At 40.0% G+C, this 18633-nt stretch overlaps 2 protein-coding genes and 1 long non-coding RNA gene across 3 annotated transcripts in view; 1 reads left to right on the top strand and 2 right to left on the bottom strand.

The window, feature by feature from the left end:
* The first annotated feature begins 2336 nt into the window (after nt 1–2336).
* LOC118426581 lies at nt 2337–6806 on the top strand. The gene is made up of 3 exons (XR_004832423.1): nt 2337–2903; nt 4437–4625; nt 5729–6806. It is a non-coding gene; the product is annotated as an uncharacterized LOC118426581 (long non-coding RNA).
* Nucleotides 6807–8232: 1426 nt separating this feature from the next.
* Nucleotides 8233–14280, bottom strand: LOC118426408 (sedoheptulokinase-like). Its single transcript, XM_035835779.1, has 4 exons — nt 13603–14280; nt 12499–12674; nt 11407–11604; nt 8233–10231 (listed from the first exon to the last, which is right to left on the bottom strand). The coding sequence occupies exons 1-4, from the start codon at nt 14259–14261 to the stop codon at nt 9819–9821; spliced, it is 1446 nt and encodes a 481-aa protein (XP_035691672.1). The 5' UTR covers nt 14262–14280; the 3' UTR covers nt 8233–9818.
* A 3789-nt stretch (nt 14281–18069) lies between these two features.
* LOC118426224 (octopamine receptor-like) overlaps nt 18070–18633 on the bottom strand; it is a 15904-nt gene continuing 15340 nt past the window's right edge. The window contains exon 7 of the mRNA XM_035835490.1: nt 18070–18340. Coding sequence (XP_035691383.1) covers nt 18070–18340 — 271 coding nt within the window. The remainder of the gene's footprint in view (nt 18341–18633) is intronic.

Raw genomic sequence — 18633 nt, 5'->3', positions numbered from 1 at the left:
ATACAGAAACGTCTATTTGAAGTGTATATTTTGTAGACAATAACATAACGCACGCAAAGCATGTACGCACTTCCCCTACTGTTGTTATACAACCTATAGTGCCTTTTATAAATGCTCTTCTGTATACTGTGTCTGCTATGTTCTCCCGCACTCAGGCTAATCGCATTTGTCACTTAGATCCTTTTATAAAGGTTACTCCCTTAAGCGTTTTCTACAATCGTTTCCACCATCTGCAGTCAGTTCTGACATGATAAAATCTACGTATCACGCAAGGAAGTCAGCAGGGCGATCTCTTTCTGTAAAGCATTTTCAGGTCAAACGCTATGACATGACCATGGGTTAGAAAATATCTGATCCCAAATAATTCCACAAATGCCATTTCAGAACATGTCCTCTGTAAAGTTATACTTCCAACTCGGATTGTCACATACAGTAAGTGTGCATTGCAAGTCTACCGTATTCTTTGATATTTTTGCAACAGATGTCACAATATGTAAGACAATCTTTCTTATAGATATCAATACGTGTTGAGGGCATGATGGTCATGTATTGGCTCTCTCACCCTGTATGGAAGTATTTTATTCTGCGTGGCTGTTTCAGGCTTTCACGATTCAATAGCACTGAGTGTCAGTGAAAATCAATACGTGTAGGAGGGCTGAGTGCATGGGGCCCCTTGTCAAGGGTGAAACTTTGGACGCTATCAGTTCTGTTGGGGCCTATTAAGCTTAGCAGGTCTGTTTTAGGGCAATTTTGAGACTAAAACTTTGCCATGGGTGCCGGACAAAGAGACTAACACAGAAGAATACTAGATCACGTATAATCTTGTTGCTTATCAAGTTCTGTGCATTTCTTTTGTATGATTTACCCACTGCATAAGGGACTTATGCCCTTAGTCTTGTATTAGGACCAGTCCTTCTGTTTATTTTCTGTTGGTCTTTAATACAAGTCAGCTGTGCAGTATGTCTCAACCGTGTTCTACTTCGTCCATATACTCGTTGACATGTTTTTCTCGGTACCATATCCTTATTCATGAGCATATCAATAACTTAAATGGAAACGTGTGTGCAACTTAGAAAATCCGTCAAGTCACGTTGGGCAATTTTCCACATATATGGCTTTGTTAAAGCTTTGAGATTTTCGACAGACCGCCACTAACGTAAAACCTAGAAAGGGCCCCCCATGATATGCGACACGCAGTAGATTGGCGTTTTGTTTGGGCCTCTCCGACACTTTGGTGTGGCCATGGTTGCTGATATTGAAACAGCCCAGACCTAGTATGCCTTTCAAGTGGAAAATGCTTCTGTCGGTAAGCATCAGACCGGCAACATTGACAGGCCTGTATGGTTGAAGCACTCATAGTCAGTGTGTGCTTTGACTCATTAACAAAATTCTATTCTTTCATTCCCTGGGTTTGGTCCGCTGAATATCGTCTATGGAAGTTGTCTTTTCAACAAACATGACCACCTGTGACAATTCACACATTAACACATCAAATATAGATATTTAGACTGGTCACTTGCATCCTGCTCTGCCCATTTAGATTCAGTGTCCATCCAATTTCAGTTTGACCACTGTCTCGAGGGTAATCTATGGACGGTGTCCACTGATGGATTGACCAGTGTCCGTACGTGCCATCTCCTTGGTGATAGCACCTCGTACGAGGGGATATGTTTAATGATTTGATTAATGTGTTGAAATTCTACAGCTATAGTATACAGACTAGTAGTACTGAAGGCAAGAGACTTTTATTATTGGTATCCCTAAAAAAATTTCTCTCGAAAAAATTGAGCCATTGTCGTATCTTGTGGATTGCTTGTCAATCGACGACATGTCGGGCATGGCGCGTTTGAAAAGATGATAGTCGATACTAGATCTATACTGAAAACGGCAAAGCTGTGTATAACTTTAACGGCTTCGGATAAAAAGGGGAGTTTAGTACTGCGCAGTAGAATCACCCTTCGGGGCCCCGCTGAAACATACTCCACCTGTTCTGACCTTTCTGTTGTTGGACGAAAACACCTATAGTATACGTGGCTCAATGGAATTTAGACCACTCCCCCTGCCACGTATACTGTTCTAACATTCTTTAGTGATTTATTCATCAGTGTTTTTCTGAAGACTTGGGAAAAATTTTGAAACGTCACAGCAGGTTTCTATTTGTTCAAGTATGAGGTACGAAACTTTTCGTGACTAAAAACAGGTGCGCGGGGATTGCCATTACGTCATGGAAAACTTCTAGAAGATTCGGTGAAGACCAACTGGAACAGGTTTAGACCGGCTTCGACAGGTTAGCTCAAGTATTTAGGGGAACCACGCAGTGTTAATGGGACGCATACTTTGTGACACTGAGGGCCTCTCGTCCATCAATTCGTCTGAAAAGAAGGCATTGAAAGCCTCTAAATTGAGCGGTGTAGTCTTTCGCGTCATCGGTCAGTTTTGCCATTGATTAGTGGTGACCTTTGACCTCTAAAGTATATGTAAACAACGCCAGGTATTCTCAGTAACCCCCCACGATTCAAAATCCTGAAAAGAATAATTACCATGACCTCAGAAGGTGGAATTTTCCATCACATGATCGTATGATGACCTCTGTCCTTGGTGCTGATTGGATGTTAGTGCGTATGTATATGCCCATGTATGGTGGTGAAAAGGCCCGCCTACTCGACCCTTGCCAAGGCTGAATTGAAGAGATTCCGTGTCAAGGATAATGTTTACATGCCCTTTGGTGGTTTCAATGAAGGAGAACTCAGACGACGCTTGTAAGGCGAGGTGAAGTGAGGGGGCGAGTTTGGGTTATGTCTGGAGTCTGGACTGTAGTTTCAGTGTGTAGTCTAGGCTCTTTGGGCTGTTACAAGGACTTTCAAACATACTGGGGGACTTCGCCTAACGCCTGAGTATCACACGTAAGTTATTTCTGTCTTGATACAATTTGTGGTTTTATTCTCATTGTGTTTTGCTTCTAAAGTATTGACAAAACAACATTATTGTGATTAATGTGTCTTTACCACCATCTAAAAGGGGTGCTGAATACAAGACACAATGGTATTGGCAAAGTTTGAAAGCGTGATAAGAAAGGAGAGCGTCGTCTTTAAATCTACCTTGCCTGAAGAACCTAAAGATTTTGTGTCTGAAAAAAACGAACATTTACTTGTCGTTTATTATCGATAGATCAGTTTTAATGGGCGTAACGCGAAGCTTGATATGGACTGGACAGGTGCAATATTTACACAGGTGTGTTTACCTGTGTGGTAGAGATTTATAAGCAACAGGTGTGCACAGCTGTGATTGTCTTACATATCGTCCCCGTATAGAGGCTAGTGCAGAGGTCATTTTTCTCAAGGGTTCGTTAAATTTACTGTAAAATGTCTAATACAAGCTGTTGTCTCCAAAACAAAGTTTATTCTACTTTAAAACAACATAAGATATTTGTAATATTTGTTTTTTTGTTTGCCAGCATTTTCTATTCGTTGCAAGCAGTTCGTGACTTTTCAACTGTGGTTAAAGAAAGTTTTAGAATATTTTTGTATGATATACAGTAACTCGTTTTACTTGTTAGCCTGTGTAGTGACCCTGAGTTGTTACTGTAAGTTGTAAAATTATCGGTTGTTTTTTAGACACGTAGCGGTAGGACATGTACAGAGCGTAATTTAAGTAATTAAAGTAAAATTAGATTTCTGACCGGTATACGTTTTATAGCCGTTAAGTATATAGTTATTTTGGGACGCAAACATGTGATTTTTTAGGCACACATTGTTTTATGTTATCTAGACGTGGGTCTGGACGTTATTGTGGTTACATAATTTTGTCGGTTATCTTGGTTGTTGTAAAAAATATCCACTAAATAGATTTTTTTCGGTTCTATTCTACGTCTTATTATGTAATACGACGAAGCCTTGATCTGTCAATGATAAGATTAGTATTGGCGCGTTTATATAAAATCCCTTTATAAGGATTAAAAGACTATGTTCCCGTTTTAGAAAGGTCTCGGTTCCTCTTCTCTATACAGAAATAACTGTTACTTGGTCTTCAGTTCCCATTCCGTGTTTCAAGTTCCTCTTTGTGCTATTACAACATAGCACTTTTAGTCTATCTGAATTTGTCTAACAAAGGTCTGTTCAACGCAGTGTGAGAGGTAATTCTGTACACTTTATCTGTTTTACCATTGTCAAAGGATTTCTACTGGTCTTGTACTAAACATTACTCTCCAAGCAGAGGTTTGGTTCCGACTGTTTTCGCCTGTTTTAGGAATTTTTGTCCGGCTTTCTTTTTTTGCACCGTTTTCTTTATGTCTGCTTAGAGAATAACCAACCAAACATTACTTTTGTTATCATATCAACACAAAGACCACTTGGTTTCTTTTCTTTTACGTAAAATGTTTTTTTTTTCACGATTGCGATATACGTTTCTAAATTTTAGACGCATTTTTGTTGCTGTAGATTGACGCAACCCTTTCACGATGATCGGACCCGACCAGTCCACGTGCTCCGGTTTGGAGCGGGACCAACCGAATGATGACCCGAGCGGGGAAGACCTAAGCAGCAGGGAGCAAGAGTTTCAGCTGGCGATGGCCTGTCTACTTACCTCACCCGTCATGAACGAAGTGGAGAGGAGACCGCGGAAGAAAGGTACAATAAGTGGTGTTCAAATACTCAATGTAGCAATTGTCAGGACAGAGATGGGGTCTGGTCATTATACATATATATGAATGTGTTTGGGTAAGATAGTAAATGTTAAGTCACTCGCTCGACTACCTATGGCATTAGGTTAGATAATGTAGTAAGTGAGCTGGAGGGGCTGTTCACCATAGATATGAATGTGTTTCAGTAAGATATTAATAGTTAGGTCTCTCGCTTGGCCCCCTGTGGTGTTAGATTAGATAATGTAGCAAGTGTCAGGCGGAGCTGGAGGGGCTGGTTGCCATATATGTGGATGTGTTGGGGTAAGATATCGGTGGTTAAGTCTCTCGCTTGGCTCCCTGTGGTGTTAGGTTACATAATGTAGCAAGTGTCAGGACAGAGCTGGCAGGGGGGGGGGGGCTGGTCACCATATATATGAATGTGTTTGGGTAAGATAGCAATGGTTAAGTCACTCGCTTGGCGCCCTGTGGTTTAAGATTACAAAATGTAGCAAGTGTCAGGACAGAGCTTGAGGGACTGGTCACCATATGTATGAATGAGTTTGAGTAAGATAGTAATGGTTAAGTCACTCGATCGACGCCCTGTGGTGTGCCATTGCATAATGTAGTAAGTGCCAGGACAGAGCTGAAGGGGCTGGTTACCACACATATATACGAATGTGTTTGGGTAAGAAATCAATGAATGAATGAATGAAGACCTTTATTGTACATACATACCCACTGGGTTCAGTACAGGTCACAACAAATGATACAACATGATACAATGAATCTACACTACTCAAGAATCGTATACTCACTCGACAATCTGTGGTGTTAGATTACATATGTAGCAGGTGTCAGGACAGAGCTGTAGGGGCTGGTCACGATACATATAAATATGTTTGAGTAAGAACAATCGAGGCAGTAATTTGTTGGACCATGTGAATGTAAACATCAACAACAATTTGAAAACAGCAAACATTTGCTTCAAAATGTCATCTTTTCAGTTTTATAATACATGATATCTGACATCAGTTATGTGTTTTAGTGAATGAAGACTTTTGACCTGTCTTGCCAGTGCAGGTATAATCATATTTTTTTTTCGAATTTCAGATCGTGTGAAACGACTCAAGAGAAAGAGGAAGAGTAAAGGCAAGCAGAAGAAGAACATCGCTCAGCAACCAAGGGAAAAGGACAATACCCCCAGTTCAAAAAGAACAAGCAGATAGCATATAAAAATATAAGTCATGCACTGTAAATATTTATCTTGATATATATTTTAACACGTTTGTACAACAAAGTATAATGTACATATGGTTAATGCAATGAGGAAACTGTTTGAATCGATTTTTTGTAGTTGTAATATTAATGTGTTTAAACAGCTTATAAATGATACGAATTTGATATTTTCTTTACAATCTACAGTTTATCTTGATAGCCAGCTCAAAAGGTCCTCGAAATCCAATATGGCGGTAAAAATAGCTCAGCCTTGAAATCCACGTCATCGGGGGTTAGTGGCACCGGCTAATCAAACGGCGACAGTTGAACTTCTAACCGTTAACGCAATCAATAGCGTCCGATACAGCCTAACGGGGTCCCGGTGTAATTCTGTTAGCAAAGACCGGGCCCGACTGTTAGCTCGTGTTATAGACTGTTCGCTGATGGAATTGTTATCGATGTGGAGGCTGATTGTGGGCGATTTAGCGTGGATGCTATCCGAGTTTACATAAAACTGATTACACTTGTGCTCTCTGACTGATCGCGCATAGTAGGGTCTGTATTCAAAGGAAGAGACATTACGTATTGCATTTATGAAGATGCTTACAGATAATTATGTTTAACTTCACGGAAGAGAAACATATTGTTTTTGAGCTATTTCTTCTCCAAACAAATGAGGTCAGTGTTCTAGACCAGATGGCTGTCACCATGGTTACTGGAAGTTTAAGACACCCTGTGGTGTTCGATTTCAAAGTCGAAAATATACCAAATGGCAGGACAGAGCTGGTGATTGAGTAAGAGTAAGCAGTAGATTGTTAGGATATAACATGTAAAGGTAAATATTATGTTGCCTTTCGAGTATAGATGTACGTTACATCAACTCACAATGTATAGTTTCTTACATGTTGGAAGTATTTGATACATTGATGTATAACTATGAGTAATCATGGCTGAATAAAAGTATTTCAAGTTACGTCAAATTCACAAATTTCTCGTTGGAGTCATCTTATGAATAGTAGCTTTGTTTATTGATGAAAATGATTAGGGAAGTATCAGCATTTACTTCTTGTTTCTAACTCAAACAAATACCTGACTGAAATTGAAACACGACTTCTGTAAAAAAAAATGAGAACTGAAACTTGACATCGGCTTTCAGTACGAGTAATGGAGACTATACAAGAGCGTTTCGTAGAATACATTGATCAGAATATTATCAATTATTATTATATTATCATTTTTCAATAATATATTATTATTATATCTTTAAAATCTTTAAAAACAGACAGGGAAAATGTAGCACTGCACTCAATTTAGTAATTCATTTCAACAGCGTCACATACAAAGGACAGACAGAAGGGAAAGCCTTTCGAGACAGTGCGTTGGAAAAATTCAGATTATGATGATTTGTGCAGCACTCCTGTTTTCTAAACAAACCGGTAACGTATAGAATGAAAAAAAAATAGCTTTGGGGTTCAGAGGTAGCTTTCTTAGAAAACGACTGTTCCGCTATATACTGACTGTTTAAGGAAGTTGAATACGTTACAGATTCAACAGGATAAGGTAATGACAGTAACGAAGAAGACATCTGTGCACATCAAATTAACCACACGAGATAATAGGTTTCATGATTGAATGTCCCCATAATGAAGTTATGCCTAACTCATTGGGAGACTACTGTAACCTACAGATGACCACATTGAAAAGAAATTCTGCCTAACTCAGTTACCGCCTAATAGGTTGTCGGGTTAGGTGCAACGCCAAACTTCCCTAGCTTTGCGCACGTGATCAGTTATTTTTAGGCGGTGTATGGGTGTTTCATAAAGATGTAATGTTATGTTTCGATTTGGGGTTCAGAGGTAGCTTTCTTAGAAAATGAATGAACTATTCTGCTACATACTGACTGTTTCAGCAAGTTTAATGCGTTACATATGCAACAGGTAAATTTAAGGTAATGACAGTAACGAAGAAGACATCTGTGCACATCAAATTAACCACACGAGAAAATAGGTTTCATGATTGAATGTCTCTATGATAAAGTATTGCCTAACTCATTAGGCAACCACTGTAACCGACGGTTGACCACATTGACAAGAAATTCTGCCTAACTGATTTTCGGCCTAACAGGTGGTCGGGTTAGGTACAACATCAAAACTCCCTAACTTTGCGATCAGTTATTTTTAGGCGGTGTATATCGTTGTTTTATAAAGATGCAGTGTTATGTTTCGACTTCACATTTATATGTCTGTCTGTAATTCAATCCATTCGTATCCATCGTATGTATGAATAGACAAATGTTCCGCGACTTTTGTTGTGTCAATAAAGATTGTTTCTTTAATATTAAATCATAAATCCTATTGAAAAACGACTCTCACATTATGAAAGAGGACACAGACACATACTTGGCACTATATATTATCAGAAATATAATTATCTGTTTGTATACATTCTTTTCAATTTCAAGTTACAAATTGTAGATGGCATTTTAAAACACACACAACCTGCATATCTTGGTGCTACAATATGTCGGACATATTCTGTACTTAATTATGCATAAAACACTTTGATGCATTCTGGCTTTTGCCTATTTCCACAATTCACAAACCATAGAAAAAATGCAACTCATCTGCATGTCATAATTTCTCACACACACATTGGAAATATCAGATCTAATATGATATCACACTCCTCCATTGGCAACAACTTCTCTATACAAATACATGGCTTTAGAGTGGAAAAAAATTGGAACAATCACAAATATTTCACAGTTTTCATCATGAATGATAGTTTCACAGGCAGATTTGACTGTAGTCCAACTTTGTGCTTAATATCATATTCATATATTGACATATTCACTGTAGCAGCTTTTTTTGGCAACTTCATCAATGAACTAGCATAAAACTATGGAGACATTTTAATTTTTGCCAGCTGTAGTCCCCACCAACTACTTAGACAAGATGCAACAAATTACAAAGATAACAAGAACTCTCTATTATGGCTGTGAAATATTAATAATTTTTGTGCATTTCTTGTTTCAATGAATTCATTATTGTCAATATTATCCTTCTGATTCTGTCTAATAATTTCACACTGGCTCTCGTAAGGCAATAGACATAGAGATAGCAGGAAATTACAGGCAGGAAATGAGATAACCTTTTCTGGGACCTTTGAACTAACTTCCTGTCAGTGTCGCTGACATGTATCATGTGAAATCCTGCCACTCTACTGCATCCAAATTAGCACAGACACACTATAGCAAACAGTCAGCTAGACACCAAAAACAATTTCAAAGAAACATAACTTAAAAAAATAGCCCTTACAGTATTGGTGTGCATATGTTATGGCTATTCTGGATTCCTGCAGTTCATCGATAGAGATATGGCTCTTTCTGAATCATACACAAATCTGAATCACAATTTTGAATGAAGACAACACAGCCACCAAGCTGCCTCTCTGATCAGTACTTTACAACTAACAACACAGTTTGTATTTGTTGTAAATGGGGGCACATTATGCCACTATGAAATCTTAAAAATCATATACAACAGGTAAAAACAGCTGTATTAAAAGCACCAGAGCCTGTGAAATAAAAGCTGTGGAAAATATGTTTTCGTTTTCAAACATTGACACAGTTTACTCAGCTTAGCAGCATCTGTATATATTTCCCCTTTTTAAAATGTGACATTACTACTGCTAGAAGGTACTGAAAGAAAACATGTTTGAAAATAGGGAAGCTAATTGACTTTTTCTTACCGCTTCAAGTTGATATAGAATCAGTAAAAATCAACGTGTAGTTGGGGTCAATTTCTTAGCATTTTTGTTTTTGAATACCATCAAATACTCTTAATAAGATTTATGCATAGGTTTTGTGCTTATTCATTAGTTTCAACTATTAAGATTTCTATGCAAAGCAAGTCGTTGATAAGCTCAATTTATTTTGAAAGAAATGGCAAGAAGAACGATTATTAGATTATTTTAAATGTGTTTTTCATCTTTTCTGCATCTCCAACAACATGGCAAATGCCACTCCATACGCAGCATCCCCGCAGGTGGTTTTAGAATACACCAGCGGGATATCGTACGCCTTTTCTAACTCCTCCTGTAGGATTCCGTTTCTCGTGAGCGCGCTTCCCGTACCCACAATCCTCTGCACACCGCACTCCGTCAGGAACTCCCGTGGCATCATGGCGTGTAGGTTGGCGGCGACGCCCTTACAGAGTGAGCGCGTGACCTGGCCTACGCTGAGACTGTCGATGGTGACGTTGGACGCGGATGCCCGCTGGTCTGGGATGTGTCGCTCGCCAAATATGGTGGGGACGATGGTGAGAGGGGTGTCGCCAGATGTTTGCGCCGACGCCAGGAGACGTTCATACAGTAAGTCCTCTTGTATGGAAGGAATTCCTGTGGATATGAAGGATAGATACGTGTTAACATTAGTAAAAACTAAAGCTACACCAATTTTATTTGTTCTTTCTCGGATTTAAAAAAAAAAAAATTTCAAAAAGTCATGGCTAGAAGAGACTGGACATGAAAACCTAAACATTCAACACTAAGGGGGTCCCTGGTAGCAAAGTCCAAAGTTTGAAGAAAAATGATAAACGTACCATCCGAAATAGGTACGTACAGCTACCAGCATTTGAGGCCCATAGTTAATTTGAGAAAGCTGAGGCAGTGAATGTTTGTCAACACGAGGTGTGGCCATCAATTTGAAAAGTTTTTTTTTTCAAATCAGAAAAAATTTGGTCGTGAAATCCGAGAATTTTTATCAATATCCCTTCAGATTGCTATAATCTGTTGTGACATAGCAACAATATTTCTCAAATACCATACATTCTAACAGAGAACCTATTTTAGGGAAAATGATTCCTGAGAAAACTTAAACATAACTTTGTGGCTATCACATTAGTCTTTACAATGTCAGCAATTTAAATGAACAAGAAGACAATATCCAGCAGTTATGTTTAAATTGTTTATAGCTAAGGCTGCATACCGGTACAATACTGCAAAAACTATTTAGGTACAGGTCCAAAATATCAGCACAACAATGTACTGGCACTGTACCTGAATATATATTTTAAAGTTATTTTGTTACTAAAAACATGTAATTACAAAGATGAAAATTTGGCACTGGAAATAAATTGCCATTCAAATCAGCACCATTTTAGATTTAAGATGCTCTCAAATGCATCTGCTCTCTGCAAAAGGTGCCAACACAGTCTATAAAACATTACAGTTTAATCATGTTTCTGATCCTATGTTACATTAATTGTTAGGTACAGGAACAGGTCTGGACCTGTACTTAATCCTACCTGTACAGTACTCAAAATACTGAGTACGCGGTGACTTGATTTTGCGGTAGCGGAAAAAAGAACTTTTCGCGGTGGTTTTAAGTTCGCAGTAGCACCATGCACTGTAGTCTCTTACTCATACTGCCATGGAAAAATGTTCGCGATGGTTTTAAATTTGTAGTGAAGCAGCCACCGTGAAAACCACAAACATTAAACCACCGCAAAAGTTTCTGCATTTACAGTAATCAAGATTGTTCCTGACTGATCCCAGCTCTACCTCAGCCTTACCCAGATCCTGTAGCCAGCTCTGAATCATCTTGACAAAGCAAGCCAGGGCGTTCCCACCAGTCAGAGCTGCCGCCACCGCCAGGTACCGCCCACCGAAGTACGGGTAGTACTGTACCGGGGAGGAGGGGTCCGCGGGAGGGGGTAGGAACCCCCCTGTCATCTGGAAGGCCAACTGTGCTGAGGTACCTATGTTCATGACTGCAGAAAACAACAACAGGTTGGAAGGGTCAGACTATTTACCGGAATACACCAGAATACACTGGAATACACATCAAGAATCTAATGAAATACAGTATGCTCAGATCATCATCATCATCGTACACCCGGTTACACCGGTGAGGTACAATACATAGTACAGTATTTCCAGTATGATCTGTCATTCATGGCAGGCACTGAAGTAGTCTCTGACAGTCCAACGCTTAGATGAATTAGGGTAAGCGTAGTACTATCAGTAGTTTGGATTGGTCATACATGTATGCACTATTAACTACTACTAATCTTTATTGCAAATTGATACTCAAAAATAAATCAAAAGGGAATAATGACTAATCTAAATCTATTTCTACTTAAGCTATTTGATGGGTTTGACTTCTTTTCTGTATGCGGTAGGAGATGAATTGTCCAACATGTTCATATATTAAACCCGAGTTTGATGATCTCACATCTCTATGAAACACAAGTCAGAGTAACTTTCAGGTCTTGTCTAACAGTACTAGTAGTTGTTTAACTTTCCAAATAAGACTTAGATCAACATTACAAGGTTCTTCCATTTATGTTTTCTTTATTTTCTTGTGGTCACAATTTAAGACATGATTTTGCAGTTGAAGACTGTGACCACAAGTGACATTGTAGCTGACCCCTGACCGTAATTTTGCCCCTCCGGACACCTTAGAATGCATCGTTTTTTAACTTGAAATTATCTAAAAATCTGCCCCTGACAATATTCCTCCCTATATGATATGTATATCATCAAGCTCTCACGTAGATTTTCGGACCACCTGCAATAAAATCCTAGCTAAAAGCCTGACTGAAACCAAAACGTTTGTACTTGGAATTGGATATGCAAAGAAAGAAAAGTTGTGAGGAACACACCTGCGTCGCCCATGTGCACCAGACTGGGGAGTACGGAACACTGGAGGTCCCCCAGGGCCACGCCCACGTCGATACGAGGCGGTACGCAGCACCATGGCTGCCTCAGGGTTCCCGCGATCTCCCCTGGGTCCAGCACTCTGGGTAGGAGGTCACACGGGAAGCCAGTCTCCGCCAGACTGGGGAACGGTAGAGGGGAGATGCAAGAATTAGGGCAGGCATTAGTGAAAGAGCTCAACAAATAACAACAAGGCTTTAAACCATTGAAAAGCCTTTCTTGGTAGGATTTTATGTGAAATCAGGGCATTTGGGAAGTGGCTGCAGTAGGAAAGACCTTATACTTGTAGAAAGACTAAGTTGTAACAAATGACCTTTCTCCATCAAGGGGCTTTCTGCACCCCCCCCTGAAATAGTGATATCGTCGTCAGATAGCTGTTTTGAGCCAAACAGGCTAATCCAAGGGCTCTTATGATGGGGGGTGTATCAAAAGACTAGCCATATAGAAATTCTTGCAAATGAATTTGATGAGACAGCACATAGTAGGCTATTACTTGAGGGTAAGTTTGTATGGCTTGAACTTTTTATTCTTGAGATAATTGCGTATTTGTTTCCTCAACTCTCCCATTGGATTGCATGGGGAAAATTCTAATGCCAAGTAATGGTTGCATCTCCCCTAGATGCACATTATTGCCTTCAGCAAAACACATTAGCTTTCTATTTCTGGTATTCAAGTTCATGATCAAAGGCAAAAGGGACCTCTTTATTACTTAGAGGACTTGATATGATTGTTTGAGTCAGATGTGCACCTTAGGTATAGGTAGTTAACTTTAATGGCATATGGATCAAAGCCATTTTTGTTTCACTTCTTTCACTGTAGTTAGCATTATTGCTTGATATTATATCTAGCAAGAAGCCATGGAAGGATTTAAATCCAAGATAACATGTACCACCACACACATGGACTTTTATGAACAATAATTTCTTATAAGTATGGCATCTGAACTCTACTTCCTGTCAGTCCTGCAGCCTGTAAGTCTAAGCTTTGTAGTGAACATCTTCCCACTCACTTCCTGTCTATTTTTTTTTCAAATCTCAAGGGGGTCTTACATTTCCTTGTTCCACAGCCTACTGCCACAGTCGAAGTACCCCCAGCTCGCAGCGTTCTGTACGGACATCACGGGTAACTCCATCCCACACAACATCGCCACCAGGTAGTCCATCACCGTCCCTGCCCGGTCAAACCCCTCCAGAGCCTCCGGCATGTGCCTGGCCAACCACAACAGCGTGGCACAGCCGTTACCAGTAGCAACGGGGAGGTGCGCGCGTGGAGTGGGGATCGTTTGGAGGAACTCCGGTGTACAGCGGCCATCCTGCCAAGTGTAGAGACGGCTGACCTTGCCCGTCTCGAAGCGGTGAGACATCGGTGAGTAGTGCCAGCCCTCCCGGGCCCTCCACAGCATCACCCCGTGCATCTGCCCGGACACCCCGATGCGGGTTACCCCAGGAGCGAGCTCCTCTGGGATCTTCTCCACACAGTTTTGCAGCGAGGTCAGGATCTTGGCGACATCTTGTTCGTCGCCTCGCGGATCCGTCGGAAAGCCTATCGTCGCTTCAGTCTCCCGACTCGTGGAAAAAACGGTCGTGGAAGAGTCCATGTCCACTAGGGAAACTTTGACGGAGGTTGTTCCGAGGTCAATGCCGAGTATAGTGCGATACGGGGCGGATACGCCTCTGTACGGGCTCGGAACGTCTACTGGGGCAGCCATGTTGATGATGATAAAGGTCACGCCAACCTCTTGGGGCCACCTGTTCCCATGCACCTGTTTTGGGGTTTCGGGACACCAGTTTTCTGGTTGTCACCTGCGATATTCGTACGCGGGTGTGTGTCTTTGATCATGAATGTTTGTGCGCGTGTTTCTTTGTGTGTGTGTGTCTGTCTGTGTGTGTGTGTGTGTGTGTGTGTGTGTGTGCGTGCGTGCGTGCGTGCGTGATGTGTATGTCTGAGTGCTTTTCAGGATATTTGTGGTCAGCATAACATGGATTAGTGGTTATTTGGTGCGGAACCTCCAGTTGTGTATCTTTTGTTCTGTACAAAAGTCCTGGAAGTCCAGCTACGTGTTATTTGTTTGGGTGGCGGATTGACGTATTTAAAGTGTTGTGTAAGTTTCAGTCCTCTAACGTTAACGTTAATAGTTTGTACATGTAAGCTTTTGGCAATTTGCAAGAGCTCAAGGGACTACAAGTAACGTTACAAGTGTTCTTTTTGGAAAACAGAATTTTGATTTCGATACGCGTATCCTTTTACACAGCTGTTAAGGCCTAGAAAAGAAATGTTTCCATTTTCCGCCGTTTGCCAGGGTGATTATTATGAGGAGAGCGTCACTTTTTGTAACCGGTAATTCTTTTTTTTACCTGACTGTTGCTAGAGGAACATGTACGAAGGTTTTGATATAGGTTTCGTTTCTAAGTATTACTCAGTATTGTCTGTACTCTTTGTACCATTTAACTCAAATAAGGATTTCCATTCTGACTTAGAATTTTATTTTTATTAAGACAAATTCTGTTCGTACACACAGATAGACAAATTTCACCAACATGTAAAACGATATACATTTTTTTTAAACTGTATGCAAAGTTGCGTAAGCTTATATGCAATTTCAATATGACATAGCGATACATATTTCAATAAGATATCAATAAATAATTAAATTCATTTTACATTTGTGCCCACACGAGAACAGTCGTAAGTTATAAAGGCAAATTCACATAACAGTAATTGACGGTGTAAACATTATATCAATATAACGTGTAATCGCATGAATATGAACTTTTTACTGGGCAGCAAACTGCATGTAAATAAAAAGCACGTAAAAGCCAAATCAGCGTCAAGAACAGTGAGGGGTAAAGAATCTAAAAACAAAAAGTTAGTTACGTTAGTCGATTTATAATGTATGGCTCATCAACATGTTTTGCGTCGTTAGCATCCAAGAATATAGACCATATTACTTCTTGAACTTTAAATTTCTTCAAACAATAGTTGGGAGCCAGCTCATTGATGATTGAAAGTTGGTCGGCAAGCTTGCCAACGAGTCGATAACTGAAGTCGTCTTCACCAGTCGACTATACATTTTGTAAAATCAAAGCCAAGAAAGTCATCTTCTGATTAGGTCATGTGTCAAAAGGAGCAAAATGGACTCCAGGAGGAATCGTGACAAATCAGTCACTAATGAATGAATGAATGAATAAATGAATGAGTTTATTCGCCAACAATCGCACAAGGTACAATGTATGGCAAACAATAACAACTAATAGCTATATAGACAATAGTACTAAGAGGCTACATACAAAACAACAACAAAACATTATCGATAACATGTACAGTTATGTATGAGTAATCTGGTCTCGCATTTGGAATGCATTATGAAAAAACTGGCCTACGTAGACGGATATATGAGTTGAACATGAGAGTAGTATATGGAAAATATCATTCTCTGTACCAGTAAGAGATGTGCGTTTTGGTTCTAACTTCTTAAACAATGTTTCTTTCTCTTTACTGTAGGTTCGAATCCAAACCAAACGAAACCAAACTGGTGCTACAATACTGTGGCTATTCTAGGCTACTAACAACGTTAACCCAGCGCCGAACTTGGTTGGAGAGTGGCAGTGAGCAAAGTCATGGAAATTAAGGTTCTGAGTGTGCATGTCGACAGGGCTTGAAGAAAGTAATATACATATACAATCATATCAGCGCCAACATCTGCAAATCAGTAGGTATCCTTCAGAACCAAGACGTCACTTAATTCCTGCATTCGCACGATTTGTTACAACACAGCATACGACAAATCTAGAGAATTCGATGAAACTTCAGGAAAGTAATATCCACCGGTAATTAGCTAAAGTTTAACTAGCAATTTCACAAAACAATAGCGAGAAACTCTGACATTGGCAATTTCACAAAAGAAACACATTAATAATTTTACATGAGAAGAAGATCTTTACAATATCAAACATAACTTAACCGAAGACATCAACTTCAAAAAGATGACTTAGATGCACTATAAACAACATGTACAGCAAAAAACGCGATTCCAAGCGAAATTGGTAATCTTTCATATAGACCAGCAAGCATGTGCTGTATACTGTAGCATTGTTACTTAATCAACACAAAATGCTGGTGTTTATGAAATACGGTGGACATTTGGAATTTTATGGGGCAATACGAGGTCATACACTAAAACGAGGCCGCATTTAATAGTAAGGCCACAGCAAGTAAATTTTATGGATGACATCCTCTGCAGAATGCAAAAATAGTGCGATAGGGCGAAAAAAAAACAAGATGGGGAAAAAAAACAAGATGGCTACACTTTCAAAAATAGGCACCATAAAGTTGTGATGAATGTTGTAACAAGAATTAAAGGGACAAAACATGGCATCAGAGCCAGCAAGGCATTCATTCCTGTATTCAAGACATGTACTAGTGTGGTAAAAGTGACACTAGTGTAGTAGACTGGCATCACCAACAAAGTTGGTAACCACACTCATGGCTTCCATATCGGTGTCACTTTTACAACTATCCAATAAGTTTCATTTCTACAACTACAGTCCTGGGTACCTCGCAAGTGTCACTTCTACAAGTACAATTATTAGGCTACAATACAACATATTTGCTCATTTTGGTACTTTATCGTCATGTTGACCATCCCTGCAGAAGAAAAAAAAATTCTTGTTTTTTTTTTTCTGAAATCAGGTGAAAATTAATGCGCGCGCTGATGTCATCCATAAAATTTACTTGCTGTGGCCTAAACCATATAAACGGGTAGGCCATCTTCAGTGGTACGTTTTACCCCTTTAATTTGAAATGCTGGGAAACATATGCCTGTTATGTGTAGGAAGTATTGTTTTGGACATTCGAACCCGATTTCGGTTACATTTCTATCCATTTTTGTCACAGTTTTCCAAGGCTGAGTCGAAAACATTTAGCATCAGCATGTATGTCCTCCATTTGTACTTTGCATCGGTTGAAAGGCCTGAAAAATAATCAGTCGACAGGACTTTGGACTAATTCGAAAATGAACAGACCAAAACTGTTTGGTGGTTTATAGGTTCAAGAAAATAACAAGAGCGGAGAAGAGGAGAGTTTATAGTTATTTTGTCAAGTGTCTACTTTCAAACTTGGTCTTAAACAGAGGTAGTTATTGTTGTATACGCGTTCGAAGATAGGATTTTAAAACGTCAGTGGACGTCGACGGATACTGCAACACAACCATAATTCTTTGTAGCGAAATGGACCATTGGATTGCAATTTGATTCTCACCCATTCACGCGTTTTTAGGACCGAGACCTGATCCTCTGGACCTGGAACGTACCTGTACAGTAGAAGCTAGTTAATTGCACAACGGATTACCGCACACTTCTGTCATTTGCACGGGATGTCAAAATCCCAAATCGGTGCTGTCCACCTGGATAACTTCGCATTGCTGCACCATCCGGATAATTGCAAGAAATACAATAGCAAATGGGGTGTGCAATTGAACGGCTTCTACTGTACCTGGATTTTCTGTGTCGGTACCATACCTAGTTACAACCACAATTCAGGTGAAATAATCTAGCAAATCCGTCCCTGAACCTCTTGTTCATGAGCCCGTACACCAGCGGGTTGCAGCAGCTGTTGAAGTAGCCCAACACCAGGGACATCACCTTGACTTCCCTGGGCACGTGCATGTAGCCGATGACCTGGCCCATGGTAGTGACGGCGTAGGGGGACCAACAGATCACGAAGGCCAGAATAACAACCAGAAGTGAGCGAGTCAGGGCTGCCTCCTCTTTTCTCTGTTTCTTCTTCATTCTACAAAAAGAAATACTGTAAGTGTCTTCAAGTTCGCGGGCTATTTGATTTCGCGGTAGCGGGAAAAGGACTTTTTGAGGTGGTTTTATGTTCGCGGCAGCACCATGCACTGTAGTCTCTTACTGCCATGGGAAAATGTTCGAGGTGGTTTTAAATTCGCGGTGAAGTGGCCACCGCAAAAACCGCGAACATAAAACCACCGCAACATTTCTGCATTTTCAGTAGTGCAAACAGGCAACCGAAGATGCTTCAAAATTCCGTGAAATATAAATGATATCTTCTTTTATTTATTC

This window comes from Branchiostoma floridae, chromosome 11, assembly GCF_000003815.2.
Source record: "Branchiostoma floridae strain S238N-H82 chromosome 11, Bfl_VNyyK, whole genome shotgun sequence".
NCBI classification, from domain to species: domain Eukaryota; kingdom Metazoa; phylum Chordata; class Leptocardii; order Amphioxiformes; family Branchiostomatidae; genus Branchiostoma; species Branchiostoma floridae.
Note: the sequence above shows the minus strand (reverse complement) of the source record. Positions and strands in the feature narration are given on the sequence as shown.

What these genes read in the sequence shown, in the direction of transcription:
- LOC118426408 (XM_035835779.1), bottom strand. Translation starts at nt 14,261, where the DNA reads ATGGCTGCCCCAGTAGACGTTCCGAGCCCGTACAGAGGCGTATCCGCC. An exon ending in AGGCTGTGGAACAAGGAAAT is followed by an intron (nt 12,675 to 13,602) that starts GTAAGACCCCCT and finishes ACCGTTCCCCAG; the next exon opens with TCTGGCGGAGACTGGCTTCC. An exon ending in GGTGCACATGGGCGACGCAG is followed by an intron (nt 11,605 to 12,498) that starts GTGTGTTCCTCA and finishes TGTTTTCTGCAG; the next exon opens with TCATGAACATAGGTACCTCA.